This window comes from Anomaloglossus baeobatrachus, chromosome 9 (genome assembly GCF_048569485.1).
Source record: "Anomaloglossus baeobatrachus isolate aAnoBae1 chromosome 9, aAnoBae1.hap1, whole genome shotgun sequence".
In the NCBI taxonomy this organism is placed as follows: Eukaryota; Metazoa; Chordata; class Amphibia; order Anura; family Aromobatidae; genus Anomaloglossus; species Anomaloglossus baeobatrachus.
In genome coordinates, this window is record NC_134361.1 from 205,072,073 (window position 1) to 205,087,682 (window position 15,610).

The 15,610-nt window shown below is 51.3% G+C and overlaps 1 protein-coding gene across 1 annotated transcript in view; it reads right to left on the reverse strand.

Annotated features, from left to right (window-relative positions):
- Positions 1–1,136: 1,136 nt before the first annotated feature.
- FPGS (folylpolyglutamate synthase) overlaps positions 1,137–15,610 on the reverse strand; it is a 60,825-nt gene continuing 46,351 nt past the window's right edge. Inside the window, exons 12-15 of the mRNA XM_075322892.1 lie at positions 11,219–11,369; positions 10,523–10,598; positions 3,899–3,965; positions 1,137–1,886 (exon numbers count right to left, since the gene is read on the reverse strand). Of these exons, the coding sequence (XP_075179007.1) occupies positions 1,462–1,886; positions 3,899–3,965; positions 10,523–10,598; positions 11,219–11,369 (719 nt within the window). The 3' untranslated portion in view covers positions 1,137–1,461. The remainder of the gene's footprint in view (positions 1,887–3,898; positions 3,966–10,522; positions 10,599–11,218; positions 11,370–15,610) is intronic.

Below are 15,610 nucleotides of genomic sequence, written 5' to 3' on the forward strand. Positions count from 1 at the left end.
CCTATCCAGCAGGGTCCTCAGGAGCTGTGGATGGAGCACGGTCTCCTGTGCCTGGAGACCGATGGGATCCCACTTCACCCAGAGCCCTAATTGAGGGATGGGGAAGGAAAGCAGCATGTGGGCTCCAGCCTCCGTACCCGCAATGGATACCTCAACCTTAACAACACCGCCGACAAGAGTGGGGTGAGAAGGGAGCATGCTGGGGGCCCTGTTATGGGCCCTCTTTTCTTCCATCCGACATAGTCAGCAGCTGCTGCTGACTAAGCTGTGGAGCTATGCGTGGATGTCTGACCTCCTTCGCACAAAGCATAAAAACTGATGAGCCCGTAGCAGTACGGGGGGTGTATAGGCTGAAGGGGAGGGGCTTTACACTTTTAGTGTAATACTTTGTGTGGCCTCCGGAGGCATAGCTATACACCCAATTGTCTGGGTCTCCCAATTAGGAGCGACAAAGAAAATGTCACTTTGTCCTGCAAAGAATGTGGCCCCCCAAATTTTTTTTTTTCCTCTGTGCGGCCCATACACCCAGCTGAGTTTGAGACCCCTGTGCTAGAGTATTAGTTTTTGGCCTCGGCACTTTACAACTTCTGCCCATCTTTGCTGTAAGTAAATGCTTAATTTTTGGAGGATATTAATTCCTCTTTATGTTGCTATTTTGTATATATAGTGTAGGGACCTACAAACATGAGGTCCCGTGACGAGGGTTGTAGGCTTCCGTATTGTGGCCATAATACCAACTAAAACCTCATATTTTTTGTACAGGATGCAGCCAGGCCCCCTTCTGTTAGGCCTTGCATATTAGAGTATTCATTTTTGGCCTCGGCAGTTTACAACTTCTGTCCATCTTTGCTGTAAGTAAATGCTTAATTTTTGGAGGATATTTATTCCTCTTTATGTTGCTATTTTGAATAACCTGAAACAAAAAAAAAAAAAAAAAGAAGAAAAGGGGGATTGAATAGGCAATAGTTATATTATTCCGCTAACATTATTTCCAGCTCTTGGAAAGTTTTCACCCTAAAATAAGTGCAACTTCAAAATTCTGTGAAATCTGTGACAATATTTGATGTAACCCATTGCAAGAGCGCCACTTGCTGGAAAAGGGAAGAATGACACAAGACAAACTACAAATAAGCAATGTTAATAAATATATTCTGCAAAAAAAACGTCAATTTTAACCAAATATTTTCCACCTATGTACAGAGAAGGTGACAATATTACTATCGTTTTTAATTACTTGGGACATATGTAAAATAGCAGCCCTTTTGTAAGAGATGGTCCAATGGTAGCTGGTTAATTGAGGCTAATGCTAAGTGCATAATGTTTTTGTTTTTTTGTTTGTTCCAGAAATAACATTTAATATATATATATAAAAAAAAAAATATGGAAATTTCATGTCAGGCAGCATGAGCGTCCACCGTTCAAGTAAACCGTATGTGATACCAGGCTGATACACCGTGTCCGTCATTCAGTAAGGGACTGATCGAGCAGTTTCAGAGCTCCTCCGACCAGATGCAGGCTTCCGGTGATGAGAATCTGAATTTGTGCAGCTTCCTGCAGCAGTACGGAGCCAGAACTGGCGACAGGATGGTGGTGGAGAAGATTAGTGTGCGGGCTAGGAAAATCAGGGTCCCTACCCTGGGTGGCCCACTGGAGCGCATGGGAGATGCAAGGGAACACCAGGGAGTTACAGTTTAAAAAACGCTCTGAAGAAGGGGTGAGGAGCAGGGGCGCACCGCGGGGGCTGTCCTTAATCAGAGTGTCAACCGGCAGGGAGGAGCTCCAGGGGTCGGAACAACTTCTCTCCTCCATGAGAAGGTTCCACTTCTTCTGGTTCTCCAAACATCTGGTGAGGACGTTCTCCAGGGTCACATTGTAATTTTGCTGATCTGAAAATAGAAAAAAAAAGGTATAGAAGATATCATCCCATCATCAACAGATTATACAGATTATCAGATTATACAATGCCTTTCACACATAAGTCCTGCCCAAAATATCAGAAGAGGACAAGACCAGGCATGGAAACGTCAGCAGCACCTCTTACTGCTCGATCCTCTTACCACCTGATGAGGATGGTTCAATTCCACCACCCGACGAGGAAGGTTTGATTCCACTACCCAATCCTCTCAGTGCCCGATGAGGAAGGTTTGATTCTACCACCTGATCCTCTCACCGACCAATGAGGATGGTTTGATTCTACCACCTCATCCTCTCACCGCCCGATGAGGAAGGTTTGATTCCACCACCCGATCCTCTCACCTCCCGATGAGGACGGTTTGATTCCACCAACCAATCCTCTCACCGCCCGATGAGGAAGGTTTGATTCCACCACCTGATCCTCTCACCGCCCGATGAGGAAGGTTTGATTCCACCACCTGATCCTCTCACCTCCCGATGAGGACGGTTTGATTCCACCACCCGATCCTTTATCCCTCCACCCTAGAAGATAGGCCACCAGCAGAGATGTCTGCTGCCCCTCTCCTCATTATAAAAACCATTACGAAGGTGCACACACGCCGCTGTGAAAGCCTGACTACACTCCGCAGCGACGAGATCAGCACGTGCACAGATTTTGGCAGCGGCTCTTCATACATAACACAGGAATGTCCACACTTTCTGCCAAGTGTCTGATTTACTTCCTAATGTTGGATCAGATAATGTTTAGCAGCGCAGGTTACAAAGGGACATGCAGATCGGGGGAAGCACAAGGACCGTCTGGTAAATAATTATGTGCCTGTAAACATGTTGAAGGCACAGAACTATTTAGTGTTTTTTTCAACTCTCCTTTAGTCTTAAAGACACTGGCACATTCTGATTAAGATTCCTGCTCTTTTAATATGGTGGCTTTAGGGAGCTCGTTTGGAGGCAATCAGTCCTCTTTTTGGAGGAATCAATCAGGATGCACAAGTCATTCATTGAACTAGGGTCATGAACCTCTACGAGCAACTCTGGCCAACCATGAGAGATGGACATGATGCTAGAAGAGTCTTTTTGCTTCCCAGCTGATCTGGGGTCTTTACACTCCATAGATGTCATTAGGGCATCATCTCTGACATGAGCAGCTCTCGGGTGTAAGGGGTACTTCTCACATAGCGAGATCGCTACGGAGTCACGTTTTTGTGACGCACCGGTGACCTCATTAGCGATCTCGCTGTGTGTGACACTGAGCAGTGATCTGGCCCCTGCTGTGAGATCGCTGCTCGTTACACACAGTGCTGGTTCATTTTTTGGACGTTGCTCTCCCGCTGTGAAGCACACATCGCTGTGTGTGACAGCGAGAGAGCAATGATCTGAATGTGCAGGGAGCCGGCGTCTGGCAGCCTGCGGTAAGCTGTAACCAAGGTAAACATCGGGTAACCAAGCGAAGCCCTTTGCTTGGTTACCCGATATTTACCTTGCTTACTAGCGTCCGCTGCTCTCACGCTGCCAGTGCCGGCTCCCTGCTCACTGCACAAGTAGCCGGAGTACACATCGGGTAAATAAGCAAAGTGGTTTGCTTATTAACCCGATGTGTACTCTGGCTAGGAGTGCAGGGAGCCAGCGCTAAGCGGTGTGCGCTGGTAACCAAGGTAAATATCGGGTAACCAAGCGCATGGTCACCCGATATTTACCTTAGTTACCAAGCGCAGCATCACTTCCACGTGTCGCTGCTGGCTGGTCACTGGTGAGATCTGCCTGATTGACAGCTCACCAGCGACCATGTAGCAACGCACCAGCGATCCTAACCAGGTCAGATCGCTGGTGGGATCGCTGGAGCGTCGCTAAAGTGTGACGGTACCCTAAAGGATCTGCTAGGCTGGGAGTCCAAATCAAAAACAGATTGGACCTCAATTTTGTAAATCTGGGACAACAGCACCAACGATGTTACTACCATAAGTAAAAATGACCACAAAATCCTTACCTGCGATCCCCACACCGGACACCTCACTGATGTTAGGGCAGAAAACAGCATAGTCAAAATGGCAGGGCTGAAAAAAAGCAAAAAAAAGAAAAATATTAAGCACTGAACAGGTCATGTACCATGGCGTAATTATTCGCTCTTAGGCTTAAAGGGGTTCTCTGGTGACAAAAAAAGTTATCACCCATCCATAAAGTTGGCAATTACTCATCGATTAGTGGGGGGGTGGGAGGGCTGACCAATTGGCAGAAGGTGCACTTTTATCCCAGTAGAAACGAATCGACAGTGCCCATCGTGAGCTTCTATGGGGCTACTGAACGCCGCGGTCAGCTTTTTCCAAATGCCCTATGGAGAATGAATTGAAAGGTGGACGAGCAAGTGCACTGTGGCTCCATGCTAAGGGGATAAGAAGGGAATTTTGTTACTTACCGTAAATTCCTTTTCTTCTAGCTCTTATTGGGAGACCCAGACGATTGGGGTATAGCTACTGCCCTCTGGAGGCCACACAAAGCACTACATTAAAAGTGCAAGGCCCCTCCCCCTCTGGCTATACCCCACCGTGGTATCACGGGTTCTCCAGTTTTAGTGCCAAAGCAAGAAGGAGGAAGCCAATAACTGGTTTAAACAAATTAACTCCGAATAACATCGGAGAACTGAAAAACCGTTCAACATGAACAACATGTGTACCCGCAAACAACAAAAAAACATCCCGAAGGACAACAGGGCGGGTGCTGGGTCTCCCAATAAGAGCTAGAAGAAAAGGAATTTACGGTAAGTAACAAAATTCCCTTCTTCTTCAGCGCTCTATTGGGAGACCCAGACGATTGGGACGTCCAAAAGCTGTCCCTGGGTGGGTAAAGAAATACCTCATGTTAGAGCTGCAAAACAGCCCTCCCCTACGGGGGTGTCACTGCCGCCTGCAGGACTCTTCTACCTAAGCTGGCATCCGCCGAAGCATAGGTATGCACCTGATAATGCTTGGTGAAAGTGTGCAGACTGGACCAGGTAGCTGCCTGGCACACCTGTTGAGCCGAAGCCTGGTGACGTAATGCCCAGGACGCACCCACGGCTCTGGTTGAGTGGGCTTTTAGCCCTGAGGGAACCGGAAGCCCCGCAGAACGGTAGGCCTCTAGAATTGGTTCTTTGATCCATCGAGCCAGGGTGGCTTTAGAAGCCTGCAACCCCTTGCGCGGACCAGCGACAAGGACAAAGAGTGCATCGGCACGGCGTATGGGCGCCGTGCGGGAAATGTAGATTCTGAGTGCTCTCACCAGATCTAGCAAACGTAAGTCCTTTTCATACCGGTGAACCGGATGAGGACAAAAAGAAGGCAAGGAAATATCCTGATTAAGATGAAAAGAGGATACGACCTTAGGGAGAAACTCCGGAATGGGGCGCAGCACAACCTTGTCCTGGTGGAACACCAGGAAGGGAGCCTTGGATGACAGAGCTGCCAGCTCAGACACTCGCCGAAGCGATGTGATCGCAACAAGAAACGCCACTTTCTGCGACAGCCGAGAAAAGGAAACTTCCTTCAGAGGCTCGAAGGGCGGCTTCTGGAGAGCAACTAGTACCCTGTTCAGATCCCATGGATCTAACGGTCGCTTGTACGGGGGCACAATATGACAGACCCCCTGCAGGAACGTGCGCACCTTAGACAGACGTGCTAGACGCTTCTGAAAAAACACGGATAGTGCCGAAACTTGCCCTTTAAGGGAGCTGAGCGACAAGCCCTTTTCTAACCCCGATTGCAGGAAGGAAAGAAACTTGGGTAATGCAAATGGCCAGGGAGACACTCCCTGAGCCGAGCACCAGGATAAGAAAATCTTCCACGTTCTGTGGTAGATCTTAGCAGAATTCGACTTTCTAGCTTGTCTCATTGTGGCAACGACTCCTTGAGATAATCCTGCAGATGCTAGGATCCAGGACTCAATGGCCACACAGTCAGGTTCAGGGCCGCAGAATTCTGATGGAAAAACGGCCCTTGGGACAGTAAGTCTGGTCGGTCTGGCAGTGACCACGGCCGACCGATCGTGAGATGCCACAGATCCGGATACCACGACCTCCTCGGCCAGTTTGGAGCGACGAGTATGATGCGGCTGCACTCGGATCTGATCTTGCGTAGCACTCTGGGCAAGAGCGCCAGAGGCGGAAACACGTAAGGGAGCTGAAACCGCGACCAATCTTGAACCAAGGCGTCTGCCGCCAGAGCTCTTTGATCGCGCGACCTCGCCATGAATGCCGGGACCTTGTTGTTGTGCCGGGACGCCATTAGGTCGACGTCCGGCACTCCCCAGCGGCGACAGATTTCCTGAAACACGTCCGGGTGAAGGGACCATTCCCCTGCGTCCATGCCCTGGCGACTGAGGAAGTCTGCTTCCCAGTTTTCTACGCCTGGGATGTGAACCGCGGATATGGTGGATGCTCTGTCCTCCACCCACATTAGAATGCGCCGGACTTCTTGGAAGGCTTGCCGACTGCGCGTCCCTCCTTGGTGGTTGATGTATGCCACCGCTGTGGAGTTGTCCGATTGGATTCGGATCTGCTTTCCTTCCAGCCACTGCTGGAAGGCTAGTAGGGCAAGATACACTGCTCTGATCTCCAGAACATTGATCTGAAGGGTGGACTCCTGCGGAGTCCACGTCCCCTGAGCCCTGTGGTGGAGAAACACTGCTCCCCACCCTGACAGACTCGCATCTGTCGTGACTACTGCCCAGGATGGGGGCAGGAAAGATCTTCCCTGAGATAATGATGTGGGAAGGAGCCACCATTGTAGAGAGACCTTGGCCGTCTGGGAAAGCGAGACTTTCCTGTCCAGGGACGTTGACTTCCCGTCCCATTGGCGGAGAATGTCCCATTGAAGTGGGCGCAGATGAAACTGCGCAAAGGGAACTGCTTCCATGGCTGCCACCATCTTCCCTAGGAAATGCATGAGGCGCCGCAAGGGATGCAACTGGCCCTGCAGGAGAGATTGCACCCCTGTCTGTAGAGACCGCTGCTTGTTCAGCGGCAGCTTCACTATCGCTGCTAGAGTATGAAACTCCATGCCAAGATACGTTAGTGACTGAGTCGGTGATAGGATCGACTTTGGAAAGTTGATGATCCATCCGAAAGACTGTAGAGTCTCCAGCGTAGCATTCAGGCTGTGCTGACATGCCTCCTGAGAGGGAGCTTTGACCAATAAATCGTCTAGGTAAGGGATCACCGAGTGTCCCTGAGAGTGCAAGACTGCTACCACCGCCGCCATGACCTTGGTGAAGACCCGTGGGGCTGTCGCCAGACCAAATGGAAGAGCTACGAACTGAAAATGGTCGTCTCCTATCACAAAACGTAGAAAACGTTGATGTTCTGTAGCAATTGGCACGTGGAGATAAGCATCTTTGATGTCTATTGAGGCAAGGAAGTCTCCTCTGGACATTGAGGCAATGACAGAGCGGAGGGTTTCCATCCGGAACCTCCTGGCGTGCACATGTTTGTTGAGCCGTTTTAGGTCCAGAACAGGACGGAACGAGCCGTCCTTTTTTGGAACCACAAAGAGGTTGGAGTAAAACCCTTGCCCTTGTTCCTGAGGAGGGACTGGGATCACCACTCCTTCCGCTTTTAGGGAAGCCACCGCCTGCAGCAGAGCATCTGCTCGGTCTGGATGTGGGGGGGTTCTGAAGAACCGAGCTGGAGGACGAGAATTGAACTCGATTCTGTACCCGCGAGACAAAATGTCCGTCACCCACCGGTCTTTGACCTGTGACATCCAAATGCCGGAAAAGCGGGAGAGCCTGCCCCCGACCGGCGATGCGGAGGGAGGGGGCTGGAAGTCATGAGGTAGCCGCTTTGGAAGCGGTACCTCCATTTGCTTTCTTGGGGCGTGTGTGAGTCCGCCACGAATCTGAGTTTCTTTGCGTCCTCTGAGTCCCTTTGGACGAGGTAAATGGTGTCTTGCCCGAACCTCGAAAGGACTGAAACCTCTGCTGCCACTTTTTCTGCTGAGGTTTGGTTGTTCTGGGTTGTGGTAAAGAGGAGTCTTTACCCTTGGACTGCTTAATGATGTCAGCCAATGGCTCGCCAAACAGTCTATCTCTAGACAAAGGCAAACTGGTTAAACATTTTTTGGAACCAGCATCTGCTTTCCAGTCCTTTAACCACAAGGCTCTGCGCAAAACTACCGAATTGGCGGACGCCATTGAGGTGCGACTGGTAGATTCTAGGACCGCATTGATAGCGTAAGACGCAAACGCCGACATCTGCGTGGTAAGGTGCGCCACTTGCGGCACTGCTGGATGCATGATAGCATCCACTTTTGCTAAGCCAGCTGAAATAGCCTGGAGTGCCCATACGGCTGCGAATGCCGGAGCAAACGACGCGCCGATGGCTTCATAGACAGATTTTAACCAAAGGTCCATCTGTCTGTCATTGGCATCTTTAAGTGAAGCGCCATCCTCCACTGCAACTATGGATCTAGCTGCAAGTTTGGAAATCGGGGGGTCTACCTTTGGACACTGTGTCCAGCGCTTGACCACCTCAGGGGGGAAAGGAAAACGCGTATCTTTAGATCGTTTAGAGAAACGCCTGTCTGGGTGAGCGTCGTGCTTCTGGATTGATTCTCTGAAGTCAGAGTGATCTAACAAAGCACTCAATTTACGCTTGGGATAAAGGAAACGAAACTTCTCCTGCTCCGCAGCCGCCTCTTCTGCTGAAGGGGCTGGGGGAGAAATATCCAACAGCCTATTGATGGCTGAGATAAGATCGTTTACCATGGCATCCCCATCAGGGGTATCCAGGTTGAGAGGAGTTCCAGGAGTGGATTCCTGATCACTCTCATCAGACACATCACAGGGAGACTGATTGCGCTGAGACCCTGAGCAGTGTGAAGACGTCGAGGGTCTTTCCCAGCGAGCTCGCTTAGGGTGGCTGGGGCTATCATCTGAGTCATAAACCTCGGCCTGTGAAGCCGGGGACCCCCCTGTGGGCTGGATACATTCCAAGTAAGGGGGACCTGAGGACAGAGGCCTCGCCGTGCCCAAAGACTGAGCCCCATGCATAGATTGCAGGGTTTCAAGGATTTTTGCCATAGACACAGACATATTATCTGCAAACACTGCAAAGTCTGTCCCTGTCACCGGGGCAGAACCTACAAGCGTCTCAGCCTGGGTCGCTACCTCTCCGGACTCCGGCTGGCGAAGCAGCACCGGGTCGGAGCATTGCACACAATGGGGGTCATCGGAGCCTGCTGGTAGATTAGCCCCACATGCAGCACACGCAGTATACACAGCCCTTTTTGCCTTGGCCGCCTTGCGTTTTGAGGATGACATGTTGCTGCTTCCACAGAGCGATCTGGGATATGCAGCCAGAAGCGACCTCACAGTGCAAGAAATACAATCTTTCTATATCTTACACAGTCCATCGATACACCGTGAGGCACTAGAGGGACCAGCACAGAAAAATCGCTTACCGCCCGCTTAAAAAAGCGGGTGTGTGGTCGCCAGATAGCCCCTAGTCCAGGTCTCCCAGAGCCTTGCGTCCTTCCTCCAGCCAGGCATGCATGTAATGGCTGCCGGCATCCCGAGAGAGGAAGGGGGGCGGGCCCTGGGCGTTCCTGGCCAAGAGCGGGAAGCCTGCTTCCCTCTGTGCTTAGTATGAGGGCTGGAGCATGTAAATCAGGCTCCAGCCCTCGTCGCTGCTAGCGAACAGCGTCTCTCCCCTACCCTGATTGACAGGGTGGGGGCGGGAACGAATCGGAGCTGCCGGCGTCCTAGGCCCAAAAAGCCGGGGACTAAATTTATAACCGCCGCCGCCGTAAAAGCGCGGACGGCGGATCCCCGGCGCACCACAAGTCACAGCAGCGCCGCCCGGTCCAGAGGGGGTCGGCGCTGCGTTCCCATACACAAAAAGTCCCCCAGTAATCTGTAGGGACACCAACTCCACGTTGCGGTCCCCGGCGCACTACAACACCCAGCCAGCCCGGAGTGTGTCTGTGCCTGCCGGGGACACAGAGTACCTGTATGATGCAGGGCCTGTCCCTGATCGTACTCCTGCTCCGTCTCCATCAGGTTCTAATGGGTCTGTGGATGGAGCCCGGCGTCAGAGCTGAGAGGCCGGCAGGATCCCACTTCCACAGAGCCCTACCAGGGGATGTGGAAGGAAAACAGCATGTCAGGCTCCAGCCCTGTACCAGCAATAGGTACCTCAACCTTACAACACCATCCAGGGGTGAGAAGGGAGCATGCTGGGAACACTATATGTGTCCTCTTTTCTTCCATCCGAAATAGTCAGCAGCTACTGCTGACTAAAATCTGTGGAGCTATGCATGGAATGTCTGACCTCCTTCGCACACAAAGCTAAAACTGGAGAACCCGTGATACCACGGGGGGGTATAGCCAGAGGGGGAGGGGCCTTGCACTTTTAATGTAGTGCTTTGTGTGGCCTCCAGAGGGCAGTAGCTATACCCCAATCGTCTGGGTCTCCCAATAGAGCGCTGAAGAAAAGTGGCTTATTCTGCCAATCATTGCGGATCCTAGTGGTCAGACACCGGACGATCATCAAGGGATCAATGTGAACGTAGCCCTTGCCCCATTACCAATCATCAGTAGCAGGACTGGTTGTGCGAGTGCATGAATGCATATCCTCACTCACCTGCAGTAGTTTTAACAGGGCGGCAGTATCCCTGTCACCTGTGGCATTAAACACCAGCACCCGCACCACAGCACCTCTGCAAAAAGAGTAAAACCACTGTATGATTCAGAGTGAACGACAGCGTCCTAACATTTTATCAAGTTGCAGAAACCTCTATGTAGCATGAATCCGACTTATACTAATACTAGCTGTAGTACCTGGGTGTTACTCAGGATAGTGTCTGTCTCAGTCTCCCTCCCTGTCTAGTCTCTGCCTCTCTCCCTGCCTGGTCTGCCTCTCTCCCTACCTCTTTCTTTCTCTTTGACTGTCTTTTGACTGTCTGTCTCTCTCTCTTTTTCCGTCTGTCTCTTACCTCTGTCTCTCTCTATCCATCTCCCCACTGACATCTTATTACCTCACACATAAGCTTCTTATACTTACAATTTCTTTTTTCCCATAGCAACCAATCAGAGCTGCTCTTAATAACCTGTAGCTTGCAGCTCCATTGACTTTAATGGAGGCAGGTTTTTGGAGAGTAACTGTAAAGCAGAGGGTTAAATTTTCCCGTCAAAATATAGTCTATGATGTTCCCTGAGTCACATGAGGAGTCTGTGCAAAATTTCGTGATTGTCAATGCGGCGGTGCAGATTCCTTTAGGGACATACACACATATTTACACTCAGCTTTCTATATTAGATTACCAAGAAGCAGACTTACCCTCCAGATTTTTCCTCATTGAGCGCCACCTCCTGGAACCACCGGACACAAGCCTTCACACTGCTGCTGGTATGTGCCCCATCAATGTAATAGGATATGGGCCCACGCTGTAGTACCTGGGTACGACCCAGCCACAATGTGTGCTGTAAACCTACAAAGAAACACGTGCATAAACCATCCATGACTGAATAAAAAGGCATTTCATGTGGATCGGATATGCTGCGGGCCATCTGGTTTGCTGGTGGAAAAATCAGCAGCAAAGTGAATGCAATTGTACCAAATTTCATAACAAAAAAAAAAAAAAAAAAAAAAAAAAAAAAAAAATCGGCAACATTTATTGTTCTGCTGATTTTTAAACCAGTAGCATGTCATATGATGCGGCAGATTTAACCCTTTGGAATGTACAGGGTGAAATCCGAAACAACTAACATATTGCACAAATGCAGATTTTGATGCAGATCCATGACAAAAACCCACCACATTACGGTTTATCTTTAGTAATATATTTGCCAAAGGAAGATTTTGGGTACTCACCGTAAAGAAGGGAATTTTGTTTACTTACCGTAAATTCCTTTTCTTCTAGCTCCAATTGGGAGACCCAGACAATTGGGTGTATAGGCTATGCCTCCGGAGGCCGCACAAAGTATTACACTTAAAAGTGTTAAGCCCCTCCCCTTCTGCCTATACACCCCCCGTGCTCCCACGGGCTCCTCAGTTTTGGTGCAAAAGCAAGAAGGAGGAAAAGAATTAAAAACTGGTTTAAAGTAACTTCAATCCGAAGGAATATCGGAGAACTGAAACCATTCAACATGAACAACATGTGTACACAAAAAAACAGGGGCGGGCGCTGGGTCTCCAAATTGGAGCTAGAAGAAAAGGAATTTACGGTAAGTAAACAAAATTCCCTTCTTCTTTGTCGCTCCATTGGGAGACCCAGACAATTGGGACGTCCAAAAGCAATCCCTGGGTGGGTAAAATAATACCTTGTAAGAGAGCCGTAAAACGGCCTCTTCCTACAGGTGGGCAACCGCCGCCTGAAGGACTCGTCTACCTAGGCTGGCATCCGCCGAAGCATAGGTATGCACCTGATAGTGTTTCGTGAAAGTGTGCAGGCTCGACCAGGTAGCCGCCTGACACACCTGCTGAGCCGTAGCCTGGTGCCTCAAAGCCCAGGACGCGCCCACGGCTCTGGTAGAATGGGCCTTCAGCCCTGAGGGAACCGGAAGCCCAGCCGAACGGTAGGCTTCGAGAATTGGCTCCTTGATCCACCGAGCCAAGGTTGATTTGGAAGCCTGTGACCCTTTACGCTGGCCAGCGACAAGGACAAAGAGTGCATCCGAGCGGCGCAGGGGCGCCGTACGAGAAATGTAGAGTCTGAGTGCTCTCACCAGATCTAACAAGTGCAAATCCTTTTCACATTGGTGAACTGGATGAGGACAAAAAGAAGGTAAGGAGATATCCTGATTGAGATGAAAGGGGGATACCACCTTAGGGAGAAATTCCGGAACCGGACGCAGAACCACCTTGTCCTGGTGAAAAACCAGGAAAGGGGCTTTGCATGACAGCGCTGCTAGCTCAGACACTCTCCGAAGTGAAGTGACTGCTACTAGAAAAACCACTTTCTGCGAAAGGCGTGAGAGAGAAATATCTCTCATTGGCTCGAATGGTGGTTTCTGAAGAACCAGCAGCACCCTGTTCAGATCCCAGGGTTCTAACGGCCGCTTGTAGGGAGGAACGATGTGACAAACCCCCTGCAGGAACGTGCGTACCTGTGGAAGTCTGGCTAGGCGCTTCTGGAAAAACACAGAGAGCGCTGAGACTTGTCCCTTAAGGGAGCCGAGCGACAAACCCTTTTCCAGTCCAGATTGAAGGAAGGACAGAAAAGTGGGCAAGGCAAAAGGCCAGGGAGAAAAACCCTGAGCAGAGCACCACGACAGGAAAATTTTCCACGTCCTGTGGTAGATCTTGGCGGACGTTGGTTTCCTGGCCTGTCTCATAGTGGCAATGACGTCTTGAGATAATCCTGAAGACGCTAGGATCCAGGACTCAATGGCCACACAGTCAGGTTGAGGGCCGCAGAATTCAGATGGAAAAACGGCCCTTGAGATAGCAAGTCTGGTCGGTCTGGTAGTGCCCACGGTTGGCCGACCGTGAGATGCCACAGATCCGGGTACCACGACCGCCTCGGCCAGTCTGGAGCGACGAGGATGACGCGGCGACAGTCGGCCCTGATCTTGCGTAACACTCTGGGCAACAGTGCCAGCTGAGGAAACACATAAGGGAGCTGAAACTGCGACCAATCCTGAACTAAGGCGTCTGCCGCCAGAGCTCTGGGATCTTGAGACCGTGCCATGAACACCGGTACCTTGTTGTTGTGCCGGGACGCCATGAGGTCGACGTCCGGCACCCCCCAGCGGCAACAGATCTCCTGAAACACGTCCGGGTGAAGGGACCATTCCCCTGCGTCCATGCCCTGGCGACTGAGAAAGTCTGCTTCCCAGTTTTCCACGCCTGGAATGTGAACTGCAGAGATGGTGGAGGCCGTGGCTTCCACCCACATCAAAATCCGCCGGACTTCCTGGAAGGCTTGCCGACTGCGTGTGCCGCCTTGGTGATTGATGTATGCCACCGCTGTGGAATTGTCCGACTGAATTCTGATCTGCTTGCCTTCCAGCCACTGCTGGAACGCCTTCAGGGCAAGATACACTGCCCGTATTTCCAGAACATTGATCTGAAGCGAGGACTCTTGCTGGGTCCACGTACCCTGAGCCCTGTGGTGGAGAAAAACCGCTCCCCACCCTGACAGACTCGCGTCCGTCGTGACCACCTCCCAGGATGGGGGTAGGAAGGATTTCCCCTTCGATAATGAAGTGGGAAGAAGCCACCACCGAAGGGAAGCTTTGGTCGCCTGAGAGAGGGAGACGTTCCTGTCGAGGGACGTCGGCTTCCTGTCCCATTTGCGTAGGATGTCCCATTGAAGTGGACGCAGGTGAAACTGCGCGAACGGAACTGCCTCCATTGCTGCCACCATCTTCCCCAGGAAGTGCATGAGGCGCCTCAAGGGGTGTGACTGGCCTTGAAGGAGAGATTGTACCCCTGTCTGTAGTGACCGCTGCTTGATCAGTGGAAGCTTCACTATCGCTGAGAGGGTAGGAAACTCCATGCCAAGATATGTCAGCGATTGGGCCGGTGTCAGATTTGACTTTGGAAAATTGATGATCCACCCGAAACTCTGGAGAGTCTCCAGGGTAGCGTCGAGGCTGTGTTGGCATGCCTCTAGAGAGGGTGCCTTGATCAACAGATCGTCCAAGTACGGGATCACCGAGTGACCCTGAGAGTGGAGGACCGCTACTACAGTAGCCATCACCTTGGTGAAAACCCGTGGGGCTGTTGCCAGGCCGAACGGCAGTGCCACGAACTGCAGGTGTTCGTTTTCTATGGCGAAGCGCAAGAAGCGCTGGTGCTCTGGAGCAATCGGTACGTGGAGATATGCATCCTTGATATCGATCGATGCAAGGAAATCTCCTTGGGACATTGAGGCGATGACGGAGCGGAGGGATTCCATCCGGAACCGCCTGGTCTTTACGTGTTTGTTGAGAAGTTTCAGGTCCAGGACAGGACGGAAAGACCCGTCCTTCTTTGGGACCACAAACAAGTTGGAGTAAAAACCGTGACCCTGTTGCTGAATAGGAACAGGGACCACCACTCCTTCTGCCTTCAGAGTCCCCAGCGCCTGCAGAAGAGCCTCGGCTCGCTCGGGAGGCGGGGATGACCTGAAGAATCGAGTCGGGGGACGAGAGGTGAACTCTATCTTGTAACCGTGAGACAGAATGTCTCTCACCCAACGGTCTTTTACCCGTGGCAGCCAGGTGTCGCAAAAGCGGGAGAGCCTGCCACCGACCGAAGATGCGGAGTGGGGAGGCCGAAAGTCATGAGGAAGCCGCTTTGGTAGCGGCACCTCCGGTGGCCTTTTTAGGACGTGACTTAGACCGCCATGCATCAGAGTTCCTTTGATCTTTCTGAGGCCTTGTGGACGAGGAGAATTGGGACCTGCCCGCGCCCCGAAAGGACCGAAAACTCGACTGCCCCCTCCTCTGTTGGGGTATTTTCGGTTTGGGCTGGGGTAAGGATGTATCCTTTCCCTTGGATTGTTTGATGATTTCATCCAAACGCTCGCCAAACAATCGGTTGGCAGAAATTGGCAAACTGGTTAAGCGCTTTTTGGAAACAGAATCTGCCTTCCATTCCCGTAGCCACAAGGCCCTGCGGAGTACCACCGAATTGGCGGCTGCAACCGCCGTACGGCTCGCAGAGTCCAGAACAGCATTAATAGCGTAAGACGCAAATGCCGAAGTCTGTGTGGTTATGGACGCCACCTGTGGCGCAGACGTG